The following is a 22,061-nucleotide window of genomic DNA, read 5'->3' on the forward strand; positions in this document are numbered from 1 at the left end:
TAAGCAGAACAGATGTGTTGAGCAGAATACCTGAGTTTTTACTGGTTACCTTGAATGTTGGACTCATGGGGCCATAGCAGTTTAACGACTCCTCGCCTTCGCTGTTGGTATGGTGAGAGGCGTCCGGCCCGCCACCGCTCAGCGCGTCCGGCCCGCCACCGCTCAGCGCGTCCGGTCCGCCACCGCTCAGCGCGTCCGGCCCGCCACCGCTCAGCGCGTCCGGCCCACCGCTCAGCGCGTCCGGCCCGCCACCGCTCAGCGCGTCCGGCCCGCCGCTCAGTGCGTCCGGCCCGCCGCTCAGCGCGTCCGGCCCGCCGCCGCTCAGCGCGTCCCGTCTCTCACTCTCCTCTGATCGCTGAAACAGAAAGCTGCTCTTGAGGAGTTTTTCATGCTGAGAGGATTTCACCTGTGATTATTTGAAACCAGATTAAACCATCTGAATGTTTTGCATGGTTTTTGTTTACTGCGTTGTTGGGCAGAAGACTAATGACTAACAGGAAACGAGCTGCTGGTAAAAACTGGAATTTGGTCTGGGATCTGACATCATCGCTGCTTTCGTCAGGTAACATTTCATTTCAGCTCTGTGCGAGCCAAAGCAACATTCTTCTGATTTTATTGCTTTCAACCTTGAAGTCAGACTGTAGCTTATTAGGAAAGGTCCACATGTGTTTGAGTCCTTTATGAAACTAAAGACAGAGAAGAAGGAACTCTGGAAATGTTTCACCCAACTAACAGTCAAACCCACATTTCTTATCTGCACTGCACAAAGACAAACTATATCCAAGTAGTTTTGGTCTAGTTTCTTGTGTAAATATCTTGAAATAATACAAAAATAACTTAAAAGTAACTTTTCAGTAAGAAACAGGAGCTTGTTTTAAGTCAATAATTCCTTAAAATTGATGAAACAGTTCTAGTTCCAGTGGTAACATTAACAGTGGAACATGTTACATGAGAAAATAGGAAATAACAACAGGATTAATTCAGCAGCAGTTTTTGCGAACCTCTTCTTTCATTTCGTGATATTCCTCGTCTTCCTCCTCCGCTGGCCTGTGCGTCTGCTGCTTCCTGATCTGGATTTCTCCCCAGTTTTCACCTGTGGAGCTTCGCTCTTCTTCCTCCTCCTGAGCTTCTTCATCAGCTGAAGTCTGTTGCTGCATCTGCAGGATTGTTTTCACCTCTTGTTCATCATCCTCCTCTTCCTCCTGCGTCTTCTGCTCCTCATCCACTTCCAGCCGGTGAGCTCCTCCACTGTGGTCGACGTTTCTGGGATAGAAGCAAAAATATTTTAATAAAATATCACAAGTGCTTCAGAAAGGATTTGTTGGCTTCTCAATTCTACCTCACTTTAATGGAGTTGTGGTACTTTGTTCTGTAATTTAAGGCTGAAACTAACGATTATTTTAGCAATTGATTATCCTGATTAATTAGATAAAAAAATTTGGCATATTCTGCATATTTTTCTGTATTAGAATCACATTAAAATAAGCAAATAAACAAATAATTCAATTCCTTTTTGAAGTATGAAAAAAAGGAACATTTTACTGCCTGAAATGCAACAACCCAGCATTCCTTTAGTGGACGCTTAATCATTTGTAGCAAAGGATATTTTTAACGTCAACATGTGAAAAGCTCAACTCAACAGTACAGTGAAGGGTTGATCTGTCGATTGTATGCTTTGGACTAACTGGGTAATAATTGGATATCAAAAGGTGCTTCATAGGATTCACAGGAGTTTTGGGTGGAGCAGATTTACAGATGAAGGTTTTTTTTTATTTTAAATCAAAATGTGTGTAAATGTGTATATTTGGCCAGTTTTGGCTAAATATCTGCTCTCTGTTCTTTATGCAAACAACCTTTTTTGAGTCTGTATTATCCAGTTAACAATTAATCAATTACTAAATCAGTTGACGATAATTTCAATAATCAATTAATCACAATTAATCTAATTAATTGTTTCAGCAGAAGTTTAATTCATGTTAATTTTAGAAATCATCACATGTGTTTTTATCTTTCTACATCGTTTTAACTCATTTTAGCAGCAGAGTCCATCAGAGAGTCGCTTACGTCAACGAGCTGCTGTTAAGGATTATGATGAAAATAAAGTGAAGCTTTATAAACATAAAGTGACTCTTGGACATGGAGTGGGAAAATTTGTTTTATCTGGTAATAAAGTCAGAATATATTATCTAATAATCACATCTTCCTAAAATCAGAAGCTATGATGCAGCATTTATGCTAAATAAATGTAACAATTATTGAACAGTGAATAAGAAACATTCTAACAGTTGATGTTTGTTTACATATGTTGTAGCATTGTGACGGTTTGGGAACCCCTGCACTAGGGGGCGCTGTGGGCTTCACCTGGTCCTTATCGTCCCTGCTGCCAGGTACGACGTCCGGTCTGCAGGATGTCCTGCGGCGTGATGCTGCCTGGCGTCCTGCGACAGGAAGACGGAGGAGCTGTACGACGTCCTGACGGGAGTTTGGGAGCTGGATGTCTGCAAAACGCCACAGGAGAAACGAAGGAACATCTTCTTCTGTCGTTAGCGGCTAAACAAACATTACGTTTAACCTGACAGAAACAGAAAGCCTGGCAGAGAGGAACTTTATTAGTTGTGTATCAGTGGTGTCAGTAGTCCTATTATAGAGAAACTGAAGCCTGAATGATTTTTTTGTACAAAACTTTTTCCCCAACATGAGTTTAAATAAATAATCATACAAACTATTATTTTTAACTCAAATGTGATCATAAATCTGTCAGATTCCCTTTGCTTCATAGTATAATAGTAGATGATTGGTGTAAAATATGGCTAAAATTAGACTGAAGATGATGAAAGCATGAAAGTTCGCTAATTATCTCAGCAACGTTTGGTTTAAAACCGTTTAATTAGAGATTAACAGTTCACATTCATATTTTGTAGTAGAAGAGATTTTTATTACCCTGAACTTTATTTTTAAAGTGGAAAAGCAACTTCTCCTTTTGTATTCGCCCGCTGTGTTTGCTCACATCCTCCTCGGGTCAAAGTCCCCTTTGTCCTTAAAACCTAGTGACGCCCCTGTTCTGCTCAGCAGCATTTATTCTCAGAAATACTTTTTACTTGTTTCCATAAGTGGATTACTCCGTGAAACAAACTCTACAGAGAACAAACCTTCTCTGAAAGTCGTGTTGAATCTTCCTGAGAGCTCCTTCCTCCATCTTCTCCTCTTCCCTCCTCCTCATGCTTGTACCCCCCAGACTCTGATGCTGCAGACGGTTTGTGCTCCTTCGCCCTGCAGTTTTCCTGCTCCTCCGTCTCATGACGGTTCTCCAACCGGTGACTCCAGTCACTGAAACCTTCATCTTCTTCCAGAGCAAAGCGGGAAGGTTTCAGCTCCTCTTCGGACCTGAAAACAGACCAGAAATGTTTGGGACATGGAGGTTCTGTTTCACCTCCAGGAAAGACCATACAGAAAGCTGCATGCACTACTACCTGCAGGCCTCTGCGGTTTTATAATATACGCTTTTGATTTCCTTTGTTTTGTTTTTGCATTTTTTTCTCACATCTCTTTCACACTGCGCTGTGTCAAACGATCCAAACCCTTTAAGCAATCTGTTCCCCTCCTCACCTGTGGGGGCGCTGCACCAAGAATCACTGGACAGAACGACATGAAATCCTCTGAGGAAGACGCTGAAAGCAACTTCCGACTTTACAGAATGTAAACAAAATGGAGTATCGTCAGATTTTTATGTTTTTAGGGTTTTTCTTTTGTCTTTGGTGAAAAGCCATTTCTCCTGCTAGTGCTATGCTAGCACATTTGTTTTGGTTTTATTTACCCAGAATGCCCTGCGCTGTAGTCCACTTCCTGCTTTTGGAGTAGTGGCTGCTGCGCTTGGTGTTCACGTATAAATTGAAACCGCACCAGAGTTCACTTCAACCGAACTGAGATCGAGGTTTGTGGACAGACCAGAGTTTTCTTTTTTGGTCCATTAGCATTCTTACTTTATTTTTTTCTAATTTTTCCATTTCCTTCAACCTTTTCTAATGCGATTCGTCACAAAAAATATTAAGGAAACTCGGATACACACCATTTTGTTTTAGTAACTGAATTTTGATCCTGTCTGGATTGGTTGTCTTGTTTAGTGATTTTCGATGGAAAAACTCTTTCCGGAGAGCAGGGGGACGTGGATGTTAAAGCTGGACAAATAATGAAAGTGATTTACAGTGTGAGTGTTTACTCGCTCCTGTTGCTGCTTGGTTTCCTAATCAAGCATCCAAGGCTTCCTAATGTCACACAAAGAAGATGCAGATGGTAGACGGGGCTTGTGCCATCAAGCTCCATGTCAACAGAGACGGTAACCATGGAAATATCAAACAGAGAGGCAAAACGGTCTCCAGTTTCAGCTCTGCTCACGTTATCAGACGGATCCTTGGAGATAGTGACAGTAATATATGTTTGGTGATTTGTTCAAATCAAGTAGATGGGATCTACAGAGGCATGTTTTGTTCATGTGAAAGTGGACCAGATGTCTTTTTAAAGTAAAAAGTGCAACAATTTGCACCTGTAAACAAACCAATTCATACCCATAAACTACAGCCATTGTTTACCAGTTCATTTTTGATTTTTTTGTACATATTTTTTTTTAATATCTGGATAAATAGTCATGAAAAATTTAAACATTTTAGGTGTATTATTTCCAGAAAATGTTCGATTCCACCCAGTCCTTTGATTCTGACTCTTGACAAATAAGATTAAATTACTCAACGCTGCCTCCTGCTGGTAGGTTGTACTTATTGGAGCATATGTTATAACAAATGGATCAAAGAAAATTACTTTACAGGATCAGCAGTCACAGTAGGAGCAAAACATCTTCTAGGCGGAGCGATTTGATGCATGGTTGGTACGAAATGTCCAGCGGCAGACGGCTCAAAACCTGCAAAGCTACAAAAGAACAACAAGGCAGAGGAATGAAACGAGCAGCACAGAAAACAAATAAGAAATGATACATATGCAAACAAACTGAAAGTTTTCTCAAAACACAAAGTGAAAACACTTAAAACATTGATAAGTCTAAAGGTTGAAGTTACAACTAGTAGAATAAATACCAACAATTAAATTCGGAATCAAATTAATCGTTTTGTGCTCATGTTTTCTCGAGATAATGTGCTTTTCTCGTGATAACGAGTTATTATGGATGGAGAGAGGTTGAACACACACCAATCTACTCAAGTGGAAATCGGGACATTAACTTGTTATCTCAAGAAAACCATCAAGAAATTAACTCTTTATTTTGGGAAAACCACTGGTAAAAAGTCTCCTCTCAGCTTCTGGATCAAAGTGTTTAATATGTTCTGTAAAATAAAAATATGTTTTTCATCTTGTTTCTGAAATGCTGATTTTATCTGTCACAGCTGGAGGACTGAACCGTTGAATCCTCTGCGCGCTGGACTCGCTCTGCGCTGAACTCGCTCTACGCTGAACTTGATCTGCGCTGAACTCACTCTGTGCTGTGCGTGCCGTCCTGCTGCCGGGCCTCTGGGAAGGACAGGATCCCTTCTTCTTTCTGCTTCTCCCTGGCTCTCCTCCGCCGCTCCCGCTCCACCTCCTCTGCATCCTCCTGGCTCCGCTGCACCGTCACCCTGCAGCCAGCACGGACACAACACGCCGTCAGCATGCCTCCGGTTTTATGGTGCATTCTGTGTTGTTTTATTTTTATGAAAACTTTCAAAGTTTCAGGTCAAAATCTTTCAAACTGAGTAGGATACATTTACAGTAAAGTTGCTAATTTAACTTTTAAATGAGTTTCTTGTGCTAAAATGAGTTCATGTTCCGAAGTAACATTGAATTAAACCCTAATCTTTCAACCTTTACATGCAGTATTACCAACGCTCAATCAGATTAATATTCAGATAGTAACTAAATAGTCATTTGAAGCTAAATATTTTGCCTCAAATGACAGTTTTAGGTTGCTCATTAAACATTTAGCTTGAAAGTAAATATTTAGTTATCAAACTAAATATTAATCTTCAAGCTAAATATTTAGCTTGCTAATTAATTTAGCTTAAACTGCAACATTTATAAATGAATGAACAACCTGGTGGGCTTTTCTGTTATGGCAGGCTAAATAACTAAATATGGCGCCAGATATCTGTTAGCTGTATTTTATCATTAGAAGTTATGAAATTCAAACAGAGAGAAGCTCAGGGTGAAGATATGACCATTGGCATGCAGCAGAGAAATAATGAGCACCAGTGGCCTGTTAACTGGTTGGCTAACGGTTTGAGTCGGTATCTGTGTTTCACGGCTTGTTAATTTTTAGCTGTTTTCCACTGTGACTCCTGATGAGGTGATGCTCTCTCTAGCCAAACTGCAGGAGAGGGAACTCGGTGTAACTCCTCAGATGTTAGCCGTGAAGAAGACGACTAAAGAACAGCCAGGTAACAGGTTCACTGGCTGTTCTCCAACCAAAGCATTTAGCACACTTAACGGGAACATAATACGGTGAAATAACATTTTCCAGGGATACGATGTAAATATTATCAGAGGAACGTCTTAAAAAGTAGCAGCACTGAGATTCGTTGTTTGTTTCTGACCTGCTGAGATGTAAAGCAGCTTTTTGGCAAAACATGGCATGTTCACATTATAATTTTCTCCCTTTTTCAGCAAATACATTTTTAAAATTTCTCTAAAAATTTCTTCTACAAAACTCAGATTCACTGTAGAAACATTTATGCCATAATGTTTTCAGTAGATAAGCTAAAGGCTTTGAAGAAGCTTCTTCTTCACGTGATTAAAGCAGGTAGCAAAAAATTACCTTCTCAGACATCAAACTGAAAATGAGATACGTGCATAATAATATCCTTGTAATTTATATTTTTTCATTCGATAGGATAAAACAATGAATCTGTGGAAAAGTTTATGTAGCATGAAAGAAAACACTTTGTTTTTCGAAGAAGCCTCCAGTGGGACTAATTAAAAACGACAATAACTGCTTTCATTGTGGAAGAACATCTGGATAAACTTGATTCAGCTGCTGAAAAGTTTGACTTGATGTGAACCTCATGAGAAAAGCCCCACAGGAAACAGACGAGGAGTGGCAGCTGAGGTAATGCTGCAGAGGGAGGATGGATGAGCAGGAACTGTCAAAATGTTAGGGTTGTTGGGAAAAGACATGCATTATTTTAGCAAATAAAAATCACATTCTGATACGTCACAACTGCAAAACTCCCTGTATGGCAGGTTATGGGATTTTATTTCATGTATATGGACACAAGATGTGCATTTTTAATGATAGAGTAAATTACACAAAGTAGGTAGTAGTATTTATTAACTAGAAATATTCTGAAGGAAATAAAAAACTGATTTACTTCACTGCGATACTGTTTTGTCTTGGATTATCACCAAAAATCCAAATCAGATACATCTGAGTTTGAATAAATGTTATAAAAGCTCCATTTATATGTCCAAATCGTGGCACATCCCTCCCATTTGAAACGGTGCAGGAGGAAATGAGCCAAATCAGTCGGTATGAAAGTGTTTATTTTTATGTTGCTTGGAGAAAGAATTGCAGAAGATCTCAGTATTCAGCTAGAACATACCAATACCACTGGTAATGAATGAATAAAACAAGGTCGCAATTTCATTTTATCTCGGAAAAGTGAGGTTTGGGTTCGGTGCAGAACAGATTAAAAGTGTCAACATCCGTATACATGAGCAAGGAAATCCAACATGAACACAGTAAATCTGCTGAGATTATTTCTATGTGGGATTTAAATCAAACATCTTGGGCTTCAGTGGAACCGTGATCGGAAAGTTCTGGTTCTGTTGGATGTGAATGGATCCAGTGGGGATCAGGTTGGATAATCTGGCTCTCAGCACAGCTGACTGAAGCATCACAAAGAGATAAAAGCACAAATTGATTGGATTCACATTTTAACCCAGGCACCACAATTTATAGTAGATTATAAGTCATAAACAATCTGCAGCTTTTTGCCTGATTCCTTCAGGGATAATAAAACTTTTATTATCCTGCACAACTCAGAGAACAAGGAAAACACTTTTTCTAGTAATGCATCTCCATTTTTTTACAGATAGAGTGACTTAGATTTAGTAGATATTCCAGAAAATCTGCATATTGGTGTCCTTTTAAAAGGTTGGTTGACAAACTAAGTTTTAACGATGGACTGTAATTAGTTGAGGTTTACTTTATTCAAAGAAAATCCCCATCAGTCAGAGAAGTATCTATCCACACATGCATTTTTATGTCTTTCTGTTAAGTGATGCAGTAAACATACGATTTAAAGCACTCCACACCGCAGCAATGCAATAACAGCTTTTAATATAAGGCACGAGAAGCTGCTCGTTTTCATTCAGCAGAAATAAAAAGTCTAGAGCAAATTGTAGGCTTATGGAAAGACAAAAGTGCCACAATTTTTGAAGAATAAAAAACTTTAAACATAACATGCACCAACTCTTTCAAACAACTTTTCTCTCATTAATATCATTCATTCAAAACTGTCTGCTTTATTCATTTTTGATAATTATATTAAGAGAAATGCCTTTCAGTTTCTGACCTTATTCAAACATTTGATGATGGTTTCTTCCAACTGGATGAAAAATTTAAAATCCTTAATTTTAGGCCAAAGTTAGCAGTCATTAGCATGACTTTAGAGCTTCTCAGTATCAGGAGTTTGGATTTTTTGTTTCCATTTTTAAATATGTTACTCATACAGGCAACAGAATAGTAGATCTAATCTGCTGCCCTGTGATCTAAAATTAAAGTCCATTTCGCTACTTCTGTCTCAAAATCAGTTTGCATAATTACAACAAAATTGTGCACTTCTTTAATAAACTTTCCAATGAACATTTTTTCAACGCATCTGAATCCATGCTTCATTTTTTATACAATATTGTCACCTTCCTAAAATAACGACCTACGTAATTTTTTGCCGAAAGATGGTCTAAGTTTAAAAAATATATTTAAACAAAAAATACATTAATTAAACAACCTACATTTTTAAATTTGGGTTAAAAAATGTAAATGTCATTTTTTTATTCCAAAAATCACTTTACAATATGGCCAACCTTATGGATGGCTAATAAATAGTTAAGTTTATAATCTGTAAACACTTTATAAATCATTAATAACTGTCTATTATGCAGTTATTAATGATGAGAAGGAGACTAAATGCTAACAAATCACATTTACAAATGCTTATTGTGCTTACAATGTAGTCTGAAATGTTTAGCATAACAACTCCAGATAAAATCTGTTTCTCTTCTTATCCTTAATTAACACATAATAAACTGTTATAATGATTTATAAAGTGTTTATAGATTAATTAATAACATATGAACTACTTATTAGCCATCTATTATGAGAGCTTTATTGTAAACTGTACCAGTTAAAGTTGTACCTTTTCCTTTGGGAGATAAAACTGAAAGTCATTCATGAGTCTCGGTGCAGTCTACACACTAGGGGGCGCTACTACAAGAAGAAATTCATCTCATGAATGGAATTTTAAAGCAATGGAAATTTAGATCATGTTTTATGTAAAGGTTTTAATATAACTGAATTAAATTAGGATGATAAAACAAAATGAAAGTGTGGGGAAGAATCAGAATCTGGTGCAACAGAAGCTCGTTTCACAGTGAAGAAGAAATAAAGCAACTTAAGCAACATTTTCAGCTAATTTTTTGTGGCAGAGTTTTATTGTTGACCACACTCTGTTTCAAACTAAGCTGCATGCCAAATGTGACACCAACACACCAGTTTGCACCTTGTAAATTACCTGCTAATTGCGAATGTATCATGAACCATCTGCACTTGTAAAACCGGCAGGATGTGCTCGGCGTATTGTCTGGATCAGCTAATTTAGTCACTCTGAAAAAATGCAGGGCTGCAGGCCATGTGTTGCAGCCGCCGCAGCACAGCGCAGCCTGGCCTGCGACGCGTCCCCGAGGAACAGAGCTGGGCAGAGTACCCAGAAACCGCACTTTAGGAAGAGTAGAACTACTCCAATGGGCTTTTACTCAAGTAAAAAGTTTCCATCCAAGAAATTACCCAAGTAAGAGTAAAAAAGTATCTACTAAAAAAGTCAAGTACTGAGTAAGTGATCAAATTATCAATCATTTAATATTTAAAAATTACATAATCGGATGGACCAAAATAAAAAATCAAGTGGAAAATCACAAAAAGTGAGTTTTTTTTTTCAATAAAAAACTTATAAACTTCATCAGAAACTGCAGGTGTGAGTCTGTGTCTGGTGAATCTTTGATTAAAAAACATTTGTTTTTCATCCAGTTGGTAGAAAATCCAGACATTTTCTCAAGTAAGAGTAGAAATATTTCATAATAAAATTACTTAAGTAAAATTAAAAAGTAGGCGACCAAAAAATGAGTAAAATAGTATCTGGTAAAAAGTCTACTCAAGAACTGAGTAACTGATCAAATTATCAATCATTTAATATTTAAAAATGACATCATCAGATGGACCAAAATAAAAAAATCAAGTGGAAAATCACAAAAAGTAACAAAAAATAGCAAAATCAGTTTCTTTCAATAAAAAAGTTATAAACAGAAACTGCAGGTGTGTGTCTGTGTCTGGTGAAATTTTAGCTCAAACATACTCAAGTAAAAGTAAAAAGTACGTTGTTTTTTCCAAAAAGTTACTACAGTAAATGTAGTTGAGTAAATGCAACTGGTTATTACTCCACTCCGGACTTTTAACATGATGATGTGGAGTTTTTATGTGCACCAAGCAAATTATAGAGGAGATCTGTCTGACAAACATCAGATTTTCCACCACTTCAACAATGAGGCAATGGAGGCCTCGGGGACGGCCGTCTCTTTGTGTGTGAACGCAGCCAGATGATGTCATGGCTATTAAGGAGTTGCAGTTATGAAGGAAGCCATTGAAGTTAGAGATCGGTGTCATTTTCAGTGAAGTCACTCAGAAATGTTCCACCATAAAGAGGAAATCTCTGACAATGAGGACGGGCTGAGAAAGAGCCATAGAAAGAGAGGAACAATCAAAACAAAACCAAATTATGAGATCGAGGTTTTCACTGGAAACACACATGGACTGCAATAAACAGCTGGTCTGGTTTGATGTAATCTGAGTTTGATGAGGCCAAAATGAAGTCTGAAAGCTGTTTCCATTTTATTTAACGTCTTCCTGAAAGAGTTTTGTAGAAAAAGAAAGAGCTAAATGATTTTAACACATTTTATAATTAAAAAATCGTTTAAAAGATACTTCTTCACACAGTTTTAACAAAGCAAAGGCAAATCTTAATGGTTTTATTACATAAAACCAGCATCTGTTCTAAGGATAATAAAGTATTGAAAGCAATAATCGGTATCAAATTTGTGTTTTCTGTTGATTTAATCGTGGTGTATTTCAATGAATTATTAATATTTGTATCAGTTTTAATAACTATATTCTCACAACTTATGAAAATCCAGTGAGCTGGGTCATTGTAATATGTTTTAATATTATATTATAATATTTTAACTATTAAAATATTATTTTTTAAAACAAATTTATGATTAAAAATACATATTTTTATCATACATAATTCAGCTGTTATCCAGAAGCCACTAAAGAAAACAAAGAATTAGTAGAAAGTTTAGTGGAAGGACAAAGAAGAAAAAAGGAGCTTTGGGAGGATCCAAAGTTGTGGACAGCAGCTTGAGTCAAAAGACGCCACACAGAGGCATTCAGGGTTTGTCAAAACGTCAGAGCGGTTTTGAACTGGGCTACGGAGAAAAAGAACTGGATTGTTGCCAAAACTACCAACAACACCAATTAACATGGTGTTACTGGGCTTGATTGACCAGAAAACTGGCCTGACATGAATCTAAAGGCTGATACGACTTTAGGTTCCTGAACAAAACACCTCAGCGGGAAACAGCAAGCTCAAATCGCTTCAGTGGCAGCTATGGTGACACTTCTGATGACATAATGCCTCGGCTACAGACACACATACAGCTACCAATGGTTTGGTGACGGCTCGGACGCTCTCTGGCCACCTAGTGGCAGCTAGGGTGTGCTGCCACTCAAATACTGACATCTGCTGCAAAAGCCGTGGCGTCCGTCGCTAAAGCCGCGGCGTCCGTTGCTAAAGGTGTCCGTCGCTAAAGACGTGGCGCCGTCACTAAAGGTGACCGTCGCTAAAGACGTGGCGTCCGTCACTAAAGGTGTCCGTCGCTAAAGACGTGGCGCCGTCGCTAAAGCCGCGGCGTCCGTTGCTAAAGCCGTGGCATCCGTCGCTAAAGACGTGGCGTCCGTCACTAAAGGTGTCCGTCGCTAAAGACGTGGCGCCGTCACTAAAGGTGTCCGTCGCTAAAGACGTGGCGTCCGTCACTAAAGGTGTCCGTCGCTAAAGCCGTGGCGTCCGTCGCTAAAGCCGTGGCTTCCGTCACTAAAGCCGCGGCGTCCGTTGCTAAAGCCGTGGCGTCCGTCGCTAAAGCCGTGGCTTCCGTCACTAAAGCCGCGGCGTCCGTCGCTAAAGCCGTGGCTTCCGTCACTAAAGCCGCGGCGTCCGTCGCTAAAGCCGTGGCGTCCGTCGCTAAAGGTGTCCGTCACTAAAGCCGTGGCGTCCGTCGCTAAAGCCGTGGCGTCCGTCGCTAAAGCCGTGGCGTCCGTCACGAAAGGTGTCCGTCGCTAAAGCCGTGGCTTCCGTCGCTAAAGCCGTGGCATCCGTCGCTAAAGCCGTGGCGTCCGTCACGAAAGGTGTCCGTCGCTAAAGCCGTGGCTTCCGTTGCTAAAGCTGTGGCATCCGTCGCTAAAGCCGTGGCGTCCGTCACGAAAGGTGTCCGTCGCTAAAGCCGTGGCTTCCGTTGCTAAAGCCGTGGCGTCCGTCGCTAAAGCCGTGGCGTCCGTCGCTAAAGGTGTCCGTCACTAAAGCCGTGGCTTCCGTCACTAAAGCCGCGGCGTCCGTCGCTAAAGCCGTGGCGTCCGTCGCTAAAGGTGTCCGTCACTAAAGCCGTGGCGTCCGTCGCTAAAGCCGTGGCGTCCGTCGCTAAAGCCGTGGCGTCCGTCGCTAAAGCCGTGGCGTCCGTCGCTAAAGCCGTGGCGTCCGTCGCTAAAGGTGTCCGTCACTAAAGCCGTGGCTTCCGTCACTAAAGCCGCGGCGTCCGTCGCTAAAGCCGTGGCATCCGTCGCTAAAGGTGTCCGTCACTAAAGCCGTGGCGTCCGTCGCTAAAGCCGTGGCGTCCGTCGCTAAAGCCGTGGCGTCCGTCGCTAAAGCCGTGGCGTCCGTCGCTAAAGCCGTGGCGTCCGTCACGAAAGGTGTCCGTCGCTAAAGCCGTGGCTTCCGTCGCTAAAGCCGTGGCATCCGTCGCTAAAGCCGTGGCGTCCGTCACGAAAGGTGTCCGTCGCTAAAGCCGTGGCTTCCGTTGCTAAAGCCGTGGCGTCCGTCACTAAAGCCGTGGCGTCCGTCACTAAAGGTGTCCGTCGCTAAAGCCGTGGCGTCCGTCGCTAAAGGTGTCCGTCGCTAAAGCCGTGGCGTCCGTTGCTAAGGCCGTGGCGTCCATCGCTAAGGCCGTGGCGTCCATCGCTGCCCTGATTTGAGCTCGGCCCTGCTGACCTCTGCAGAACCACAGACTGACCTCCGTCACTCGGATTCATGCAACCGAAGTTAATTTGCATAGCAGAGTTCAGCAGCGAAGGAATTCAAGATGCTTTACATGATGAAAAGATGAAAAAACGAGCCAAAACCATAAAGGCTATAAAGTGCACGGATATAGTTTTCTTGATTAATTGACATTTCTTTTTTTGTGTTTGCCAAATTTTCTGAGAAACTGAGTTTTAGATGTTCATCCTAATCAAACTGAACAGAAATAAAGTAGTGAATATGATGCACTTTTCATGATGACTTAATAAAGGTTCTATACAGATTTCGCAACAATCCAATAAAAATGCAGATCAAGTTCTCCCCGCTAGCCGACTCACCCACTGGAACTGAACTCGACTCGGATCCGCCTACAATTTACTGACTTTTTAATTTAATGATTATTGTCTGTTGTCAAATAGTACTTTTTGCTTTAATACCCAGCTGATACTCACTAAAATACCAACTCTGATGTTTATAAGGTCCTTTGTGAGCCTTAAAACTGAACAGTGTGTACCAGCTACTACACCCAGGGCAATTAGATAAACACCCTGGTGTTCATCATTGGTACTGCACCCTAAAACATCATGGGAAAAAAAGCTAATTTTTCTGCAAATTCACAATTAACCAGAGAATAAACAAATAAGAATTCGTCTTTTTTACGTACAACTATCAAAAATCATTGTTTTATATATCTAATGTCGTAGATTCGAGATTTAAGCAACAAAAATCTAGTTTACATCTGTAGATGTTGATCTAAACCTTTTCTAGGAGGAAAAAAAACGTAGCTTCTATATTTCCTTTACTTTATGAAGGTAAATGGTGTATTTCAGTGAATCAGCGCCGAGTTCAGCAGAACAGACTAGAAACCTTCATGTCTCACTGAAGGTGAAAACAACAGGTTTAAACAGGTGTTAGTTAGCAGTGTTGTTGTTTTTCATTGCAATTAACACGTGTTTCCAATACAAGGGAAACGGGAAACATGTTCAAATGTTTTCCCCTCATTTTTATAGTAAAAAACAAATCTCAGAAAAAAGTAGAAGTAAAATTTACTTTACTCATATGTTCATTTAAAAAATATTTAGTTATCCTGTTATTTTGTGTTTTTCGTTTGTGTTTTGTGAAACACGAAATGTTATTTTATCTGAGAATGATGCTGTCATAATCAAATTAAAATACGCTTTCTGATGAGGTCTGCTTGTCAGATTAAAAGTATCTTTTGAAAATGACATTGGAAAAGCAGATATTAAATATACTTTTCATTAAGCCCACATTTCTGTCTTAAATGTTTTTATTGGTTTGATGTGATATTTTCATTTTCCATGAGGTGCAAGTGGAAAATTATCATAAATAGAAACAAAGACTTTCAAACATCCATCTATACAATCGATATCACTTAGTGAAAGTTTCCAGTAATATTCTAATTTATTGAATAAATCTGTACAAACAAAACATTGGTTACTTATTATAGAGTTAATCTAAATTTACATGAACATCTTTAAAACCTAATATTTAAACATTTAATCAGCTTCAACTTCAGAGTTCAGTTTTCTACATATTTCTACATTTTTGGGTCATTTATGTTTTACTTTGGTAAAACTTTGCACCTTTCCTTTCTTAGCTGGTTAAATTCTTACAGTTTTTACAGGCTGCTGATCTTTCCTGAGTGAATAATAATGAAATGGATCCATAATGTGTATTTTGTTGTTGCTTCATCCTGCAGGTGATGACCCAGAGTGGTGTTGCGTCTCACCTGATGAGGTTCTGCAGGAGCTGCTTGCTGGAGTTTCTCCTCTTGATGGACTCTGACATGTTGGCTGGTTCTGGTCCGTGGTCCCGGTTCTGGTCCTGGTTCCTGAGCCTCAACCCGTCCCTGCTGCTGCTCTCCGTTCCCCCCTTTTCTGCCGTGTTGCTCATGTTGGGTTCTCCCTCTCCACTTAGTCACAGCTCTCTCCTCCCTCCATGTGGTTTTCATTGAAACAGTCTGACCCCCCTGCCCGACCCCTCCTCTGAGCAGAGGTCATGTGACTCTCCCAGAGGGGCAGTAAGATGATATCATAACAGTGGATCTGTGGCAATATTGTGCATGTGTACATTGTAATTCCAGAGGGAAGTGTAATTAGGGGGGATGTGTCTGTGTTGCTGGAGTTGTTTTCTTCATACGCACTGAAACAAAAAGTCTTTTTTTTCTATTTAGCAACGAATAGCACTGAGATGTATCCACTTCCTGTTGCCTAGATGTTTATGTTCAAAACAGGCATAACTTCTTTTTACAGCAAATGTTACAGAGGAAGCATTTTCAACATTTTTATACTTGTATTCAATTTTCAACTGCTTCTAAAACAGTCGAGGTGCTTAAAAAACCCCCACCGAGCTGTTTTCGGACATTAAGTTCATGTTTTTGGTGTCTGGAAAATGAGTTGTTTCAAAAACCCTCCAGCTGTAGAGTCACATTCAACGAGCACCCTACTGTTACCTAGCAACCCCAGCCAAGCGCATCCCCGTTACCTAGCAACCCCAGCCAAGCGCATCCCCGTTACCTAGCAACCTCAGCCAAGCCATCCCCGTTACCTAGCAACCCCAGCCAAGCGCATCCCCGTTACTTAGCAACCCCAGCCAAGCGCATCCCCTTTACCTAGCAACCCCAGCCAAGCCATCCCCGTTACCTAGCAACCCCAGCCAAGCCATCCCCGTTACCTAGCAACCCCAGCCAAGCGCATCCCCGTTACTTAGCAACCCCAGCCAAGCGCATCCCCTTTACCTAGCAACCCCAGCCAAGCCATCCCCGTTACCTAGCAACCCCAGCCAAGCACATCCCCGTTACCTAGCAACCCCAACCAAGCGCATCCCCGTTACTTAGCAACCCCAGCCAAGCGCATCTCCGTTACTTAGCAACCCCAACCAAGCGCATCCCCGTTACCTAGCAACCCAAGCCAAGCCCATCCCCATTACCTAGCAAACATGATTTTTCATGTGTATGAAATATATGTATCATTTATTGATTCTCACTTTGCATAGTGTATGTGTTGGTATGATAGGCATGCCAATGTTTTGATATTGTTGCAGTTTTCCAGTACAGGTGTGTGGGAGGGGCCACTTCCTGTTTGAAAAGCTTAAGGAAGTCACTGAATCCATCGCAGCACTTGGTGCAACCAAATGAAGGGTTTTATTTTTTGTACAGTATAATTTAGCACAGCATTTCATAACACTCCCATGTTCACTGTATATTTTGCATCTCTGAGTTGCTTTGTTCAAGCCACAGAATTTTCTAAAATATGCCGATTAGATTACAGTGTCAGAGGAAGCACTATTTACCTAAAGCTGCATGTCTTTATATGCTGCTGAAATGCAAAAAGCACCACATCTTTCTTTAAGTTTACATTTAAGGGAAAATATGGTGCATTTAGAAAACTAAAGCTCCATTTTTTGGTTAATTTTGTTATGTTTTTGACATGTAAAGCACTTTAAACTGCCTTGCTGCTGAAGTATGTTACTCAAATAATGGTGGAGATAAAACAATGTAAAATATTACTGGTTATTAATTTCATGTAGCATTGGAATAAAATGGATTACAAATGTTTTATGCATTTAAGCTGGTAATCAGTGTTTTAATATCAGTAACATGTTTTCTGTATTGGAAGTAATATTAACTTCTTAACTTGAATCATTTCAAGAATCTGTGGAGCCAGATAAACATTAGGGTGATGGCAAGGAGGCTTTCCAACTGCAAAGACTTTTACCTCAGGAGCAAAGCAATAATAACAATGATATGCCAGCTATAACTCCAGATTATTGAGAAGGGTATAAATAAGTTTTAACGTACAATTCTCAAATAAAATATAAACAAAAAAAAACATTTTTCTAAACTGATACTGTGTTTAAATAGTTTTATCTCATTTCCTATCAGAAAGAAACTTCTTGGTTTAATAAAAACATTAAGTCTAAACCTTAAAAAAATTATGAATAACTTTGGGATTTGGGAAGCACTTTGGAACTAGTTTGCTAAATCTGCAAAAAAAATTGCATTTTATATGTTTTTCAACATGCAAAATTTATGATCTTAGTTAGACAGGAGGATAAACTTTACACTTTTTATTTTGCTACACCCCTGAGTGATGTAAATGTGCTCCTGAAACAAGCCTGCTTGTCATTTCCTGCAGGCCAGTTTTACACACATTCATATCATCCAAGGACTTATGGAGGCTAAGCGCATGAAATCATAGACTGCTACGGTTATTATGAAGTCCTTTCTGCGCTCCTATAAATATGTTGAAATAAAAACAATCAGGAGGACCCTGCACAGAGACCCAGCTGTTCAGTTACTGATTATGGCTCAAAACATGAATTAAATAAATAAATAAGGAGCTTTTCACGTTACAGTCTTCTGCAGAACTTTACAAGTCCTGTATTTTGCGTCAGAGTTTGTCTTGAAGAAATCAAGACATCTTTATATTCCAAGACTGGTGTGACATAGATGCTGAGGTTAGAAAGGTTTATAATGCAATATAAACCTACATATTTATATATTTCAATAAAGAAACAGCAAAGACATTGCATGTGTCAGACTTCCTGATCCAGTTGAAATTTATATAGTTGAATCTTTCTGCATAAATGGATGAATTTGATCACTTCTGAATATAAATTTGATCTGTTTCTCTTGTTAAGTGCATTGAGATGATATAAGCTACGAATGGGAGCTGTATATAACTAATCAATTGATTTATGAAATGACTGATATTATGCATCATTGCAATCTGACCTAAGGAGAGACATACTGGTCAATACTTGGATTTGTCCATTTTCCTTTGAGTCACCTCTTACTAAAAATGGTGTTATGTCAACTTTATGGTGATAAACTGAACCATCAGAACCACATAAAGACAGTTACAAAGTCGACCTTCTATCACCTGAAGAACATTTTCAGGATTAGAGGACTAATGTCACAGAAAGATATAGAGAAACTCATCCATGCGTTTATCTTTAGTCGCATTGATTACTGCAACAAAAAAATCAATCCTCCAGCTGCAGTTGACCCAGAACGCTGCTGCTGGAGTTCTGACTAAAACCAGGAAGATGGAGCACAGCACCCAGTTCTAAAGTCCCTACACTGAGAGAATAGACTTTAAAATACTGTTAGTTTATAAATCACTGAATGACTACCAAACAATGCGCAAACAGCTTAGCATATACAACTCTGCTGTCCGAAACTCAAGAAATTAATATTTTACCAAAATAATTAACAAATAATCCCAAAGTTTTGTTTTCCACCACTGATAATCTGATTAACTAACTTTACTGCTTATTCACAGACTCCAACTTATATAATATACTCATCATCAGCAACTTGCACTGCAGAAAATCTTACCAAATAATTTTGTTCCAGTTTCTCGTGCAAATATACACTAGAAATAAGAGAAAACTAACTTACATGTAGCTTTTCAGCAGGAAATATGAACTTATTTTAAGTCAATAATTCCTTAACATCGATTGGCAGATTATTTCACTTATACACAGACATTTTTCCAAAGCTATAAGTAAATGGCAGATTATTTCAGTTGTTTTCAACAATGCACTTTTCAACAATGTTAAGGGATTATTGACTTAGAAAAAGCTCCTATTGTCTGCTAAAAAGTTATGTTAGTTTTCTCTTATTTCAAGTGTACTAAGATATTTGCACTAGAAATACTTGGTAATATTTTGAGTGTTTTGCAGTGTGAAAAAAACACTGGAAGTCTAATGGGTGCGTTGGATCCGGTTACTGTTCTGCAGGTTATGAATAAGATATGGCAACTCAGAACAGGAGCAGCTGCTGGAGGCGGCAAGCTGATCCGAGTCACACAGCTAATGACGCTCCGGCTCTGGGTTTAGCTTTGCTCTTAATCATTTTATTCCTTTAAACAGCTTCCAGTCGAGTCTTGCTTCTCAGAGACAAGAGTGAAACCTTTTCTGTAAAAACTCTCTGCTGATCAGCACACACAGATGTGAATGAGGTCACTCAGGCACTTCCAGCCAACACTGATTTCCACACACATGCATACACATAGACATTTCTTACGTTCCCTCCCCCAAAATCCTGCAGGAGCCTGAAACTCTCAAACACTTCACAAAGCGGTCGCTACGGCAACACTCCCACAGCTCTCAACACAGGGCGAGTGTTGAAACAGGCTGACTGTGGTAGACAGATCACCAAGCTCAACAAGGCAGCCAGAAACAGCAAGACAGGGAATCAAAGTGCAACGAAAACTTTGACTGGGAAAAAAACCCTCCACAAAGTACACGTGTGATTACAGATTATGGAATCATTACAGGAGTATTTAGTATTTTCAGTTTGTCACATTATTGTAGAGAAATGTTTGCAGACATCAGTTTTTGCACAATCCACCACAGGATTTCACTCAGGTCAAGGTCTGGACTTTGACTGAGCCACTGTAATGCCTTGATTCCTTCCTTTTTCAATCACTGTTAGGATTGATATTAGGGATGCAAGTTATCAATTAATGAGTTAATCTAAAGCTGATTGATAGGATCAATCAACTAACGAGTAATTGATATTGGCATTTTCTTAAGAGTTTTTTTTCTTTTCTCAATATAAAGGGCTTATTTTTTCATAATACGCTGAATTAAAAAATAAATGCATTTTAACATTATTTTGTATCAGTTGTACTAAATACTGACTGAATAAACAGAATATTGTGGCTCTCACATTGTTAAACTTAGACATATTTATAAAATATAACAGGAAGCTCGTATGCAGACGGAAAAGATAAAAAGAATAAAATAAGTGAGACACTTACAGAGACGTTCATACAGAGGTAATGTCTGTGGAATTAAAAACTTCGCTCCATAAAGTGATTAAACCATCTTGCTTATTGGTGCCATGTTTGTTTCCATTATGTAATAATTTTTCTCCATAACCTCATCAGATCATTCCCGTCTTCATAGCACATCTCAGTTGTTTTTCATTGAGAAGTTGACGCTGCTCCGTCATGCAGCTCGTTTGAATAACTATTAAGGTGAAAACTTGAGGAACATGTCCGGCGTTTATATTTCTAAACAGAAACACATAAAGTGCACCGTTCATCCCTCACCGGACTCTGTTTGGACCGTTTCTCGGGTTTCTCTTCCATGTTAAGTTATGGCGCCGCGTCGCCATCTTTATTCCTAACTGGCTCCGGTAAAGGATGACCAGCGGCGCCCTCTGCTGGACGGCGGCCAAACTACAACACTAAAAGGACATTATTGATTGGAACTATCAGCTGAAAAGAGGCAGTCTCTCTCAACAGTTCCAACCATCTCCCCCCTCCAAGAAACTCATCCTTTTCTAATTGTCCTATTATGAATTTTAACATACCTGCTACCTGAGGCCTGAGGAGTCTGAGAATGGAGCTTTGGGTTATTAGTAATTTCATTGAAAATTGCACGATTTAACCTTGCAGTAAATTTGCTGGAACAGCTGTCTTAAAGGGGCAATATTATGTATTTCCAGCAATTGTGCCATTTTATAGCACAATCAAGTAGCTATGTTGCTTTCAGTTGTTATAAAAATACTGTATATATCAGAAGTGACTTAAAAGAAATTTGATTTTGCAGTTTGATGGCTTGAAATTTGGCCTCTGTCTCTTTAAGAAGCTCCTTCATCATGCTGTTTACAACCATTTTTAGCAGCATTGGACTGAGAAGTATCTCATATGATGAACTCATCAGATGCTCAGCTCCAGGTGATTACTAATTGTTGCATGAAAGAATCAAAACAAGATGTTTTTGATGAGTGAATAACATCGCAACATTGTATAAAGCTAAGAAAAAGTCAATTTTATGTAACAGTCCCCGTTCAAATGTCTCCTGCAGGTGAATAATCCTATGCAGAATATCATGGAACAAAAAGTTTGGAAACATTTCATGGCCTTTCCCAGATTGATGGGCAGCAGCAGTTATTCTCAAAGGTCATTTGATTTTAGCTTCTTGTTAGCAGACAGGTGCATGCTTCAGAGCAGCAACCTGCTGCTTTTAAAGAGATTCTTCACGTGTTGCATTTAAACCAAACTTTCTGTCTAATCCTATAGGAGCTGTACTTTTATTTTCCCAGTTGTGGACATTTTCTTTCCTGATAGAAGCTAACGCTGTAACCCAGAATCCTTTAGAGTTTTAATGATTTTCGTAAAAAATCTCAGTTCAGACCACCTTGAACCTTTCTGACTGCTTTATTTGAATTTGTGCTGGTTTAATGTGGAACTATCTGCACAGGAACACCTTGCTTTTTACGGTTCCTTTAAAGTTCAATACAAACTGCAATCCTTAAAAGTTTACCAGTTTAAGGAAACCCATCTGAGTTTGTGTTAATGTTTCGGCTCGGCTGTTGGCTCCGGCTCTCAGTCCAGAGACTCTGACTGCGCTAAGTGCTGCCAGCTGTGCCATAAAGACGGCGTCTCATGCGAGATAGCAGCCTTTGCCGATTTGATCCAGAAAGAT

General features: G+C 39.5%; 1 protein-coding gene across 2 annotated transcripts in view; it reads right to left on the bottom strand.

The window, feature by feature from the left end:
• LOC106923708 (uncharacterized) overlaps nucleotides 1–15,553 on the bottom strand; it is a 28,894-nt gene extending 13,341 nt beyond the window's left edge. Inside the window, exons 1-7 of one of the 2 annotated variants that reach the window (XM_014996934.2) lie at nucleotides 15,346–15,553; nucleotides 5,481–5,618; nucleotides 4,813–4,920; nucleotides 3,150–3,384; nucleotides 2,362–2,498; nucleotides 1,002–1,263; nucleotides 50–355 (exon numbers count right to left, since the gene is read on the bottom strand). In XM_014996934.2, coding sequence (XP_014852420.2) covers nucleotides 50–355; nucleotides 1,002–1,263; nucleotides 2,362–2,498; nucleotides 3,150–3,384; nucleotides 4,813–4,920; nucleotides 5,481–5,618; nucleotides 15,346–15,509 — 1,350 coding nt within the window. In that variant the 5' untranslated portion in view covers nucleotides 15,510–15,553. The remainder of the gene's footprint in view (nucleotides 1–49; nucleotides 356–1,001; nucleotides 1,264–2,361; nucleotides 2,499–3,149; nucleotides 3,385–4,812; nucleotides 4,921–5,480; nucleotides 5,619–15,345) is intronic. The other variant, XM_014996933.2, reaches the window with a different exon arrangement.
• Between the last annotated feature and the right edge of the window lie 6,508 nt (nucleotides 15,554–22,061).

Source organism: Poecilia mexicana, unplaced genomic scaffold (genome assembly GCF_051168715.1).
Source record: "Poecilia mexicana isolate PSO_F unplaced genomic scaffold, ASM5116871v1 scaffold_3, whole genome shotgun sequence".
Lineage (NCBI taxonomy): Eukaryota > Metazoa > Chordata > Actinopteri > Cyprinodontiformes > Poeciliidae > Poecilia > Poecilia mexicana.